The sequence below is a fragment of the Malurus melanocephalus genome, unplaced genomic scaffold (genome assembly GCF_030028575.1).
Source record: "Malurus melanocephalus ecotype Western Australia unplaced genomic scaffold, MMel_1.1 scaffold_474, whole genome shotgun sequence".
Lineage (NCBI taxonomy): Eukaryota > Metazoa > Chordata > Aves > Passeriformes > Maluridae > Malurus > Malurus melanocephalus.
Window position 1 is genome coordinate 512,917 of NW_026623706.1, and position 13,693 is coordinate 526,609.

The 13,693-nt window shown below is 55.3% G+C and overlaps 1 protein-coding gene across 3 annotated transcripts in view; it reads right to left on the reverse strand.

Moving 5' to 3' along the window:
* Positions 1 to 13,693, reverse strand: part of KCNT1 (potassium sodium-activated channel subfamily T member 1) — a 35,250-nt gene that overhangs the window by 11,679 nt on the left and 9,878 nt on the right. For 2 of the 3 annotated variants that reach the window (XM_057380870.1, XM_057380871.1), the window contains exons 3-16: positions 7,429 to 7,508; positions 6,444 to 6,543; positions 5,207 to 5,263; positions 4,847 to 4,895; positions 4,553 to 4,612; positions 3,802 to 3,876; positions 3,403 to 3,486; positions 2,561 to 2,655; positions 2,080 to 2,260; positions 1,835 to 1,999; positions 1,614 to 1,750; positions 1,402 to 1,465; positions 954 to 1,062; positions 678 to 786 (exon numbers count right to left, since the gene is read on the reverse strand). In XM_057380870.1, the coding sequence (XP_057236853.1) occupies positions 678 to 786; positions 954 to 1,062; positions 1,402 to 1,465; positions 1,614 to 1,750; positions 1,835 to 1,999; positions 2,080 to 2,260; positions 2,561 to 2,655; positions 3,403 to 3,486; positions 3,802 to 3,876; positions 4,553 to 4,612; positions 4,847 to 4,895; positions 5,207 to 5,263; positions 6,444 to 6,543; positions 7,429 to 7,508 (1,365 nt within the window). Of the gene's footprint in view, positions 1 to 677; positions 787 to 953; positions 1,063 to 1,401; positions 1,466 to 1,613; positions 1,751 to 1,834; positions 2,000 to 2,079; positions 2,261 to 2,560; positions 2,656 to 3,402; positions 3,487 to 3,801; positions 3,877 to 4,552; positions 4,613 to 4,846; positions 4,896 to 5,206; positions 5,264 to 6,443; positions 6,578 to 7,428; positions 7,509 to 13,693 lie in introns of those variants that run through there. The other variant, XM_057380869.1, reaches the window with a different exon arrangement.

Below are 13,693 nucleotides of genomic sequence, written 5' to 3' on the forward strand. Positions count from 1 at the left end.
GATCCCAGGGCAGAGCACCAACAATCCTGGGAGCTGTCACGGAGCCTGACAGCGGTGAGGTGACAGTGACACATGGCCACAAGCTGTCAGTGCTCACTGAGAATGAGCTCGTTTTCATTTTGGGCTCTAAGTGCTTTTTTTATTTAAYGAGGGCTCCTGCAGAGGGAGGGCTCAGAGCCCGTGTTGGCAAACGGCGTGGAGCACGGGGCGAGAGGCAGCTGGTGAGGATGTTTCATACCTGCTTTGATGGCACTTTACCCAAAATTCAGACATTTCTGAGTGKCCAAGGAGTGCTGGGCACACACCACTGCCCTCCCATGCTGGCAGAGCTCCTTCCAACCACGCTGGATACAAAACCACCAGAAATCCCTGCATGGTCTGGGTCTGCTCATGCTGTGAATTCACCTTCCTGCTGCAGGACCGTGCCAGCCTAAAGGYATTTTTATCCCCAGTCTCTGGAAAGCTGGCATTACCCAGCCCGTGGGTTTCTGCTCTTGACCTGGATGGGGCCTCCAGATCCCACTTTGCTCCCCAGACCCATCCCAGAGACCCACACTCTCCCACTGGGTTCGGAGACCTCTGTTCTGCCATTCTTCCATGCTCAGCAGGGGTAGGGGAGGGCAGGGATGGGCAGGGACAGGCRGGGACAGGCAGGGACAGGCAGGGATGGCACTCACTGGCCACGGGAGGTGTGCACCAGCAGCGTGATGAGGGTGGAGGTGGCAGGGCAGACACAGTTGAGTGCCAGCATGGCGTATTTGCACTCCTCTTCACAGACAACGTGATCTGAAAGGCAGAGGGGACCATCACGGGGGAGAGGGGGACAGAGGGGTTCCCTGGCTGGCAGTGCCTGGGAATGGGGTCATTTTGGGGTGGTGTGGGGTGCTGGGTGTTTCCTCCTCCAGTCAGTCCAGGAGGGCTGTCAGASCGAGAGCTGCTGCTTGCAGACTCACCTGCAAACTTGACGTGGAATTTATTTTCTGGCTTTAGGATCTGAACGTAGAGAGGACAGTTGGGAGCAAAGTCTTTGACAGCCCAGGCCCTCAGGATGGTCTGGTGGTCCTGCACAAGGACAAGAGCAGCAAAAGCCACTTGGCTGATGGTTTATTTTCCCCAACACCTGGGATGAACTGCAGAGCACCTGGAGATGCACRGTGAGGACTCCCCCTGCCCCTCCTGCTCCCTGAAACCCAGCACTGACAGAAACCAGGACAGCAGAAGGAAGGTGGGCCCACAGGGGCTCAGCCACTGTGCTGCTGCATGTCCCTGTGCCATCCCTGTGCCATCCCCAAGGCTCTCTGTGGCACCCAGCCCCTTCCTGTGCTGAGATCAGCACCACCTCGGTCTCTTCTGCCTGAGAAATGCCCTGTCCCTGACTGTGCCACCCCCGGCCGGGCTCACCGCCGCCGTGCGGTCCACCTCGTTTCGGCTGCTGAGGATGAAGCAAGCCTCTCCATTGTCCATCCTGCAAAGACAGAGCAGTGACCCCATCAACTGCACAGACCCACAGCACTGGGCACTGCCAGCCCCCTCCCAGCCCCCTCCCAGCCCCAGGGTCACACAGCCAGGGTGCCATCCTTTGTTGGGGACAGCCTGTGTGTCACTCTGCTCACTTGGCTCTCATGAGGTCCTGGTCCTTCAACGCAGAGCCCTGCAGGTAAATGACCCTCTGGGACCACAGGGGGATCTGCAGCACCCGCCGCACCTGGATGTCCATCTCTGTTGGGCAAAGGATCACCACGTAGTAATCCTGCAAGAGAGAGGCCGGCGTGGGTCCTGTGGGTCCTGGGTGAGCACCCAGCACCGGGTGAGGTGACACCAACCTGATCCTCACCTGCAGGCGTGGGTGGGCGTAGAACTCRTTGAGGAAATCCATGAGGAGGTCGATCTTGAGGGAGCTGACACAAAGCACCACGTGCTTCTCCGTCTGGGCGCGGTGCCGGCTGTAGTTCCCTCCCGACTTCTGCCGCTCCATCCACAGGTAGACGAGCTCCTCAAACTGCAGAAGGCACGGAGCTGATGTCCCCATTGGCACAGCTGCTCCGTGTCCCTCCCCTCTCCCCATCACACAGGGCCAACCTGGAGAGGCAGCACCACCAGGGCCACGCAGATCATGATCACCACCAGCAGCTGCGAGGGCCAAATCTTGGGGGTCACGTCGCCGTAGCCCACGGTRGAAAAGGTGACGATGCAGAAATAGAAGGATTTGAAGAGGGAGAGCTTCTCCCCGGCTCTTTCTAAATGCTGGATGCCGCAGGTCCTGGAAGGGAAAAAGTCCCATCAGGGCAGCTGTCCTGGGGCCTTGTGGGCTTTGCTCGGGCATTCATGGTGTTCACATCCCCCCGCTCCCTCTGGCAGTTCCCTCAGCCTCACACCTGCTAAAATCTCTCTATTAAAATCCAAGAATTAGGGAAAGGCAATTAGTTTCACTAAGAAACCCCTCACAGTGTTCAGTGCTGGGGGACAGGGCAAGGTGTGAGTCCCCTGGCACCCCAGGGTGGGCACAGCCACGTTCCTGGGATCAGGAGGGAATTACCCAAAAATGGAGACCAACACTCACCCCGTGAAAACCAGGCACAGGAGGGTGCAGATGAGGATGAGCACCTGGTTAAACATSGCTGACTGCGTCCTTTGGATGGCCCGGTGCAGGTCGTTCTGGGGAGAGAAGGGTGGGATGGCATCACCTCACAAAACTGAGGGAAAATCACCTCCAAGAACCAAGGGTGGGATGGCACCAGCTCACAGAACTGAGGGAAAATCACCTCCAAGAACCAAGGGTGGGATGGCACCAGCTCAGAGCTGAGGGAAAATCACCTCCAAGAACCGAGTGCTGCCCTGCTGGGCCCAGCAATGCCCCCCTTGGGGAAGGCCAGGCTTGGGTTCAGCCCTCGGAGAGGGATGGGCATTCCTGGGAGAGACAGCTCCCAGTGGGCACCTCATCCCTGGACATCATCCCCGTCAGCAGGCCCTGAGGGGCTCTGGCTCTAGAGCAGGGCACGGCTTGGCATTTGCAGCCTGGCATTCCCAGCCTGGCATCCTCAGTCTGGCATTCCCAGCCCAGCATTCCCTGGCATTCTCGGCCTGGCATTCCCAGCTCAGCATTCCCAGCCTGGCATCCTCCACTTGGCATCCTCCACTTGGCATCCTCCACCTGGCATTCCCTGGCATTCCCGGCCTGGCACTCTCTGGCATTTCCAGCTTGGCATTCCCTGGCATTCCTGGAATTCCCAGCCTGGCATTCCCAGCCTGGCATCCTCAGCCTGGCATTCCCTGGCATTCCTTGGCATTCCCAGCCCAGCATTCCCTAGCATTCCCAGCCCAGCATTCCCTGGCTGCCCACCCCAAACTCCAAACCCAGCCCCCTCCCCATCCCGAGGAGCTGGGCAGGAGGGGGTCACTCACAATCATGTTCTCCAGGGCGTATTTGGCCAGCCAGCAGTTCAGGAACACAGGAATGAACAAATTCCGCAAAGGAGGCCAGAATATCTGCAAAAACAGGAKTTATTCGCAGAAAAATCCATCTTTTTTTTTAAAAACAGAGCTATTAGCTGCCAAAGATGAGCAGAATCTCCACCAGCCATGGCCCTGCTTCCCTGGCGGCAGAGGAGCAGCCGAAAAGGGAGAATGGGTTTGGGATGACATGACAGAAAAAGTCATTATCTTGTAAAATATTGAAGGAAAAACTTCCTGCCAGCCTTAAATACCACTTGGCCCAACATCCATTTTTCTTTATTTCAGCACCAAAACTCCAGCACTTACTGCACTTTGAGATTCTTTCAAATGCCAGCAGGACACACTCACCGTGATGATAAATGGCACTGTGTTGATCATCTCCAGGATGAAGGAAATGCGAAAAATCTGCTCCCAGATGTTCCCCTGAACCAAATAAAAATAAATCATCTTAAAAATTTGCCAGAGAGTGATTAAAACAACYGCACTGTGCCACAAACCCTTCTGGGTGAGGGAAACACAGCACAGGAGCCAGGAGAGAGGTGATGGTGGTGGCTGAGGGCAGGAAAAATTCMCAAATTCTTCAGTCYCCTCCACAGGCACTGCACCCTCTGCCCAGAATTGGGGACAGAAATGCTTCATGAGAGAGTGACAGTGATGGCTGGCACCTGGACCAGGGGTGACACAGGGTCTCTCTGCCAACCCTCCCCTGGCCCCTGAGAAGATGCCATTTGTTAATGTCACCTTTTTTGGGCCATTTTAAGGGGCTTTGGTCCAAAGGAGTCAGCTTGTGCCTCTCTYTGTGTGGTTTGGAGCGGTGCCGCTCCCTCCAGAGCTGGGCACGGGCAGTGCCCACCCTGCATGTGCCAGCCTGGCACTGAAAACACCAAGCAGTGTTAAACAGGGCTGGATTTGGGAGAGAACACCAAAAGAGGAGATTCTGCTTGGCATGATGCTCGTCCAGCAGCTCGAGGGGGAAGGAGAAAGGAAAACATCCTGAGACCAACACCCTCCCGGGTCRCTGCAGGCTCTGGAGGAGGAGAAAYGAGCCCCAGAGGGGCAGAGCCAGGCTGGGCATGGCCACCCCACCCCGGGCACACACCTTGTAGCTGAGATAGATGAGCAGCATGGTCTCCAGGAAGCTGATGAGAGCGATGCTGACCTGCAGGGACACACAGGGGAGGCTCCCAGGGCTCGCTCGGGGCGCTGGCCACAGCTCAGAGCTGCACTGGCCATGGCTCAGAGTCACACTGGCCGTGGCTCAGAGCTGCCCCTGCCCCAGGAAGGCTCCCAGGGCTTGTTTGGGGTGCTGGACACAGCTCAGACCCATCCCTGCCCCAGGGAGCCCCAGGAATCACAGAGGGCAGAGCTCCCAACCTTTCCGAGGGCTGCTCACCTGCACGGCCCACAGYGGGGTTTTCCTGTCCACCCAGAAGATGTGGGACCTGCAGAGAGAATTGCCAAGGCTCTGAGCTGGAGCCCAGCTCTGTTTTTACCCCTCCAAATGCAAACTCGAGGCCTCCCTGGTGCAGGAACCAACACTGCCAGTCCCCACTGCAGCCTCTGTCCCAGAATAAGCCATTCCCAAGGGTGCAGCCACAGATATTGATTAACAGATTGGGTTCTGGRGTGCTGCTCTGCATCCCTCACGCAGCCCCACGACCCAGGAATGGCCTCAGGCAGCTGCCAGCACCAACCCTGCGTTCCCACACCCCGGCAGAGCAGACCCACAGCCCCGGAGCCGCTCCCCACTCACCAGTTTATGTTGGTGGACTGGTTGAAGGCGGTGAAATTCTGCTTTTCGCATTCCCAGCTGGGGAGAAAGAACAGGGAAAGTGGTCAGAGAGGGGCAGGGAGGAGCAGGGCTGCAGGGATTGAGTCCCTGGGCTCACAAAGTGCTCTCAGCACTGGGAGAGCATGGACAGCATTTCCATGGACAAAAACACCCTAATTCCTACAGCCAGAGCTTTCCATAGGGAAACCTCACCCAGGCAGCCTTGAACATCTCATTGTTGGAGGATAAACCCTCATTTTAATGGATAAAACCCCATTTTAATGGACAAAACCCCATTTTAATGGGTAAAACCCCATTTTAAAGGATAAAACCTCCATTACTGCAGGATGAATCTGGTCCTCCAGCCCATAGCAGAGATGCTGATACCCCCAGGCAGAGTGTGGAAAATTGGGGCTGAAGAAAACTGAGAATTACCAAAATTTCTGAGTTTCAGCTTCTGGGAAAAGGTTGTCAGTGCCCCAAAGCTCTCCCTGCCTAGCTGTGAGGTCTGTGCCCCACTGGCCAGCCCTGCTCCTGCCACACGCTCTGGGGAAAGTGGGATTCCCTCAGCTGCATTGCTCTAAACCTTTCCAGGATGAACATCCATGCCCTGCCTCCTTCTCAGGGGTCTGAAATCGCTCTCAGGATGTGCAGATGTGCTGGGTAGGCTGCAGCCTTTACAAAGAGAAAATCAAATCACCCATTCCCCAAGCTCTTGAAAAAAAAAACAAAACAAACCACTCTACATGAGCTAAACAAGCAAGGACTCATGAAAAATAGGTTTATACTGAAACGCAGCATGAAGATAATGGATGGAATCACCCAGCACCTCAAGGATCCACAGGCATGAAGTATTTCCCTCTCAAATGCTCAAATGGGATTTAGTGTAAACRTCTTCAGAAAGTGTTTGCATGGTGATGGCCTGGAGGCATCGAGCTCTCTCTGTGTCTGAAGGCCACGCTGAGCCCCCGACAGAGCCAGCCAGGATTTGGAATTAAATATGAGCTGAATTTTTCCACCACACAATGTGCAGGGACAGCGGATACCCCCACACCCACCCACAGGGTCTGAGCAGGGAGCAAACCCCGGCTGGGCGAGTTTGGAGAAACTACAATTCCAAAAATCCATCCTCACCCTACTGCACCCATGCTCAGCTCTGCCTGGAGCTCCTGGGGAGCCCGGGGGCACCGGGGGCACAGGGGGCATTGGGGGCACTCACCAGCCGATGCCCTCCTCGGGGTTATCGAGCAGGACACGGACGATGTACAGGAGGCACGTGAGCAGCTTCAGAGAGAAGTTGAAGAGCCGGATCCTCAGGCCTGTGGTGGAGGGGAGCATGGATGGGGCAGCATTCCTGGGCACCCTCTGCASCCTGGGCAGAGCCACAGCACAGCCCCCAGGTGCCCCCTGATCCTTAGGGACACAGCACTGCCCACTCTGTGCCCCTGTCCTGCCCAGGRTCACACATTTGGGACACCAATATTGAAATAAATAATCATGAGTTTTACAGGCATCCATTAAAAAGCACCAGGACGGCACTGACCACATCACAACCAGCCTGCAGCAGCCAGGAAAAGCTGCTGCTTTATCYGCTCTCCCTCCCCAGCCAGTTCATCGGGTTATTACTCAAATTACAAGTGAGGAATTCATCACATTTTCATTAAAAACTTCCCCGTGGGCACCCTGTCGTGCTGCACTCCAGCTTCTTAACAAGACAACAGGATGCAGGCAGGGAAAGAAAATGGGAATTTATAAATTAACGAGCAGGCCCCCTCCAGACAGCTAATGACGTCTCAGAGAAAGAAAATAAAAACACCATTAGTCAAGTGGAGCCTGATCCCCATGGCTGGAGTGGGAGTGGGTAAGTCCCAGCCTGCCCTGGCTGTCCCTGCAGGGATGGGGAAGCACAGCCAGCTCCAGGATGGGGACATTTGCTCCCTGACAGCCACAGCAGCTCCTGACACTCGCCCTGCTCCTGTCCCAGCTGTTTGGCACGCTGTGGCTGTCCCCAGGGAGCAAAGGTGGCAGGAACAAAGCAAAGCATCCCCCAAAGCACCAGAGGGGCGACAGCAGCCCCAGGTTGGGGACACGGCCACCAGCAGATGGCAATGGCTTCTCATGGCACAGGACGGAGCTCGGCTCTCCCGGCTCGGGCAGGGCTCGGTTCTCCCGGCACACGCGGGTTCTGGGCACGGAGCACTCACTCGACCGCTGGTTTTTGATGAAGAAGAGCTTCAGCCGCTCCTTGAAGGTGTTTTCATTCACGTAGAATTCGACCTGCACCCTGCGGGGAAAGCGCCCGGAGGAGACCATCAGAGGGGTGGCAGGGCAGGGCAGGAACCCTCCGGGAACCCCCCTATCCCCATCCCGGCGGGGTGACCCCCCTGACACCCCAAAGCCCACCCTGAGCTCCCGGCTGCTTCCACCGACCCAAACCAACAGCCGAGAGCCCCGGTGACCACCAGGACAGCAGCTGTGACCASCAGGARCTGGCGAGGMCRATGTCCCCAATGTCCCCAGTGACCTCAGTGTGCCCTGGCTCTGCCCGTGCCCCTGGGGAGGAGAAACATTCAGCGTCAAAGCCGTTAAAAAAAAACAATTCCGCTCTAAGAGGAGAAAATTTCCCTTTGTTGCTAAGATACCACATTTGGTCATTCCAGAAAAACCCAGGAGCTGACAACCAACTCCAAACAGCACTTGGCATCCAGGGCCACCGCTGGTGACTCGGGCACCGGGACGAGGTGCCAGGGCACAGAGTTYACCCGCCAGGGCACTTCACAGAYGGCAGCAGGGAGGAGCCGCAGCTGGATCCGAAAATGTCCCGGYTCCTCCTGCCTCCCCTGCCAGTCCCACATCCTGGTGGAGATTTTGGGGTCGCAAAAAACCTCCCGGAGGCCGGCGGCTGCTCCCAGGGGTGTCAGCGGGGTCTTGGCTCGGACTAAAGGGTGAAGGGTGTGCGGGCAAAGCTGGTCCCGGCTCAAGCTCATCCTCCGCCGCCTCTCGTGGCACTTCACGAACCCCTGCAGCCCTTTCCAAACTCATTATTCATCGCCCTAAATCGCGCTGCTCCTGCTGAGTGCCGGGGGAACGGGAGCGGCTCCTCCTGCCTCGCCTTTAGGCTGAGCGAGACAAAGTCTGCTCGCTGCTGCCCGGCCCTAATGGAGTTAAGAGCCGTGAATTAGCGATCGCTTCCCCTGTYCAAGGCATCCAACAAGTCCTAAGGAAGTGCTCCGGTTATTACCGGGTTTTTAACTGCTCGGAAGAGGTCATCGAGACCTCATTAATCAGGCATTTCCCCAGCCAAGGCATCGATCAAGGCGAGCAAATTCCCCGTGCCGGTCGCTGCCGCCCCGCTCCGTCCCGCCCGCGGTGCCGCCTCTGCTTCCCGATCCTGATTTATTGGGATGCAGCTGCTCCTGCCTCTGACACCCAGGGATAAATATTTACTGAGCGTTAATGCCCACCTGATCAGGCAGCAAGTTGGGAAGGAGTTCTATGAGACCCTGATTGTTCAGGGGTTCCTCATCCTGCGCCCCGTCCCAGGGTGCCTTTGCACCAAACCTAAATGTTCACCCTAAAAAAGGGAGCAGGAAGGAGATGGGCAACCCCAGAGCCCACTACAAGGAGAGAGCAGGAGAATTTTCGACCCCTGGCTCACCAGCACGGTGCCCGAGGAGAGAACAGCATTAATGCAGAGCCTCAAACCCAGCCTTAACACGAGTTAAAATTAATCGTTCCCAGAGCCAGACTCAGCAAATCATTTCTCCGTGCCAGGGCATAAATCAGTTGTCACAACTGCTCACAACGCTGCACACAAGATAATTGCTCCTTCTCCTCATTAAAAATGCCCAGGAAGTGCTGGGAGCTGGCTTTGAGCTCTGAGCACCCCATTCATCAGCRTCCCCGAGGACCGAGCGCCTTGAGGAGCCGGGGACTTGAGGGAGCACGATTCCTCTGCCAGACATTTGTCTGGAATCAAAGCAACAAACAGCGAAATGAATCTCTGTCGCCAGACAGATGGTTCGCTGATCTGGGAGCTGCGGCCCACCTCGAGACAACGAATGTAATTGCTGGTGGATAAAAGAACAAAATGATTAGATCTAACTTTTCATGATAAAGCAGCCCGTGTATTCATCCATCCTRATGGCTGCGGGAAGGAGGAGCACTGGAAAGGCAGAAAAGCGTGTCTTGGCTGGGGGAASGGGGTGCTCAGCACTGCAAAGAGGTGGAGGAATAAAAAAAGCAGTGAGAAGGAAGGTGTCCCTGTGCAAACAGCTGCTCTCTGAGCCCCAAAACTCTGTGGGGTCATCCCACTTTGCAGGTGAAGCCAAAACCCCACAGCTGAATGAGAGCGGCTCTTCCCAGGCAGCAGCACCATCCCAAAATATCAAAACTCCCGCTCCGTTTCCAGCTGAGGGAAGGAGATGATATCATGTAAAACCTACCCTTTAATTTCATTGTCAGGAAGTTAACTGGAAATAAAAATCAAGCGAAACTCTCACTGCGTTATTCCCACCCCAAAACCGTGACAGCTCTGCCTTTTGCAGCAGCTCAGCCTGGATGGGGTGCTCGAAGTGTCCCCTCCCTGATGCCATGGCTGGGCATCTTTCCCACTGGAAAATCCTTTACACCTGGAAAATCCTTCCCACTAGAATATCCTGTACATCTGGAAAATCCTTTACACTAGAATATCCTTCCCCATGGAACATCCTTCCCACTGGAACATCCTTCCCACTGGAACATCCTTTACATCTGGAATATCCTTCCCACTGGAAAATCCTTTACATCTGGAATATCCTTCCCACTGGAACATCCTTCCCCATGGAATATCCTTCCCACTGGAAAATCCTTTACACCTGGAATATCCTTTACACCTGGAATATCCTTCCCACTGGAATATCCTTCCCACTGGAACATCCTTCCCCATGGAATATCCTTCCCACTGGAAAATCCTTTACATCTGGAATATCCTTCCCACCTGGAACATCCTTCCCACTGGAAAATCCCTTACACCTGGAAAATCCTTCCCACTGGAATATCCTTTACACCTGGAACATCCTTCCCACTGGAATATCCTTCCCCATGGAATATCCTTCCCCATGGAATATCCTTTACACCTGGAATACCCTTCCCACCAGGACCACCTTCCCCACTGTCCAAGACCCCAAAGCCAGCCCATCCCAGGCCACTCCAAGGGTCACCAGCCACAATYTGCTCCACATGCAGCMCACATCTCCCCCCACCTCGCCCCCRCTGAACCCCCCGACCGTGCAAACAATGATCCTGGTACGAGTTTAGTTACAAACCCTCAGCTTGGAAGTGTAATTACTGCTATTATGTACTTCATAATGCCTGAGCGATTTCATTTTCTTCGCTCKGTTATTTATTGTACTTTATTAATCTAAGATTAGAGGCAATTTGTTGTAAGATGATGAGTTCCCAAAAAAAGACACAATAGTTTGTTGGGAAAAGTGSAGGATGAAAGGCCGGGACGAGCACATCCCAACCCACTGGTGTTAAAATAGACACCGAGGAGCACAGACCCTGCTCCACACCTTCACTTTCCCCTAGAGCTGGAGAAGTTCCCTTGAGAGTTGTCTCAAAAAGGAGGAAAACACAAAAAAAAAAAAAATAGGAACTCAGGTGCAGCCCCTCATGCAGGCAGTCCCRGGAATCTTCCAAAGGAATTTCTCCCATCATGCAGCAAGATGCAAACACGACTCATCAGAAATTTGGGGTGGAAAAAACCAAATGAAAACCACCAAACCATCAAACCCCCAGGAATTTCTGCAGCCTGGTGGGTGCGAGCCCCACCTCTGCCAGGGCAGCTCAAGTGAGATCACACCTCATCCCTGCACTGCTGCTTGGAGAACAGCTCTGCATCCTCTGTGCAAATCCACATCGCTCAGAGACATGAGAACTGTGGTGCAGCCACGTCTGGGATTACAGAAATGTGCTGCTGGCCCAGGGGGGCTCCTCGGGGATGGGCTGAGGGTACAGGACACAGCCCGGGCAGAGGAAGGTGAGGAGCAGGGCAGGGCTGCAGCGGTTCCTCTCCTCTCCCTGCAGCACCGGGAGCAGCTCAGGATGCCCTGCAGGAAGCAGGATGCTCTGATGGCACCGTGCCATGGCCAGGCTGCCTCCAGCTCGGTGCCAGCCGGGCCCTGCGGGCAGCAGGAGCCTCAGCAGAGCCAAATTAACCAAAATCCTTCCCAAATAAACCACAGCCCTGCCAGGCTGAGCCTCGGGCACCTGCTGATGGCAGCGACATGGACTCCCCAGGCAGCCCCATCCCTCCCGATTCCCCTCGGGATGCTCTATCCTTTTCTGGGTGGTGCCGGGTGTTTGGATACAGCAGCCACAGCGAGGGCACKGTGTGACCTGTGTTTGCCACCCTCCACACGCCCCGGGGCGAGCAGGGGACGGGCACAGCTCCAGCCCTGTCTGGCTGAGCTCCCGGCGTTCCGAGCCCCGCTCCCGGCATTCTGAATCCCCCTCCCGTCATTCTGAATCCCCCTCCCGGCGTTCTGAGCCCCTCCCGGCGCCGGTTTCGGAGCTGGGGCCGGGAACAGCAGCGCAGCTGTGAGCGCACAGCCAGCCTGGGCGCCTGCCAAAGGCACGCACCGGGAACAGGCCGCCCCCACGCTCAATAAGCACTAATTGAACAATTACTCAAACCAGGAGGGCTCTGGCTGTGCCGGCGGGAGAGCGGCTCCAAACCGGGGGTGYGGGAGAGATGTGGGGACACTGGGCAGGGTCTGCAGGGTGCAAAAGGCCGGGTATTGAAAACAGGGGARATCTGCCTGTTTTTTGTGAAATTTCTCATGGCACATCCCTCAGCAGATGCAATACTGAAGCTGCTCTCCCCCTCAGCCCAGAATCGCAGATGATCCCCACAGATCACAGCAGCACCCAGCGCTGAGGAGCTCAGCAGGTTCCAGGTGAGCTTGTGACACTGTCACACACACCATGGAAGCCACTGTGCCACCATCACAGCCACCACTGTGCCACCACAGGATCATCACAGTCATCATGGCACTGTCACAATCACTGTGCCACCATGGCAGCCACCACTGTGCCACCATCGCAGCCACCACACCACTGTCAAAGTCACCACAGGATCACCACAGTCATCATGGCACTGTCCTAATCACTGTGCCACCATCACAGCCACCACTGTGCCACCATTGCAGCCACTGTGCCACCATCGCAGCCATCATGGCACTGTCACAGCCACTGTGCCACTATCACGGCCATCACTGTGCCACCACTGTGCCACCATCACAGCCACTGTGGCACCACTGTGCCACCATCACAGCTAGCATGGCACTGTCACAGCCACCACTGCACTGTCACAGCCACCATGGCACTGTCACAGCCACCACAGCACTGTCACAGCCACCATGGCAGTGTCACCCCCTGTGCAAAGGCAGCTGCTCCTCCCAGCTCCTGCAGCCCCACGATGAGTTTCGCTGCCAACACCGCAGACCACGATCAGCAGAACTGAGCCCCACATGGATCAGCTCTGCCCACGGAGCCAGGATGTGGCACACCTCACTTCCCTAAGCCTGCAGACTTATTTCTTCAAGATTTCATGCATTTACCTTGAGAATCAATCAGGGGAAAAACATCTCCTGTTTTATTATGGAGTGGGAATTTTTTGCCCAAAGAAAGGATTGATATTGCCAACCACTCTGCAGCAAATTAAACCCAGCTGGGTGCAGGTAATGTCATCCTGGCTCCAGCAGSAACGCTGCAATTTTATTTTTGGGCTATGAAAAGCAAGTTCTGAGCAGCCACTACAGGAAAAACCCTGCCCAAGCCTGGGTTTGGCCTCCAGGGTGATTTACCTTCACCATGGCCTGAGCTCATCCCACAAACCCTCATGTGCCAGTGGGACACGACATAAACTAAAGAGATGTACAATAAATCTCCTGCTTGACTTTTAGTTCTTTTTTTTTATATATTTGTATTATTTTTTATTAAGGAGGACATTGCAATGGAAATGGGATTTTTATCGATTCCCCATTCCCTGAAGGCAGCAGTAATCCCTCTCCAACTGCGTTCAGCAGCTGCAGAGCTCATTTCCAGGCACCAAACCAAGCACAGGAGGCAACAGGGACACACTCGGGAGTGCAAACTGTAGATAACAGAATGCTTTGGGCTGGAAGTGATCCTAAAACTCATCCACYCCCTGCCATGGGCAGGAACACCTTCCACCAGAYCAAGCTGRCCTTGGACACYTCCAGGGATAGAGCAGCATCTCCCACCCAAGGTCTGGAWGCTGCTCATGGCTGGGCAGTGGCACCACTCACTCATTAATACAATAATTACACTCCTAAAGGTCCGAACCCCAAAAGGGAAGGAGCWATGGGATGTCACGCTGTGCTTCCTTTGGCCCATTTGTTTTGCAACACTGGAGGCTGRCACTCATGAGTCTGCTCCTGTAATTGCTTGTGCTGATCAATC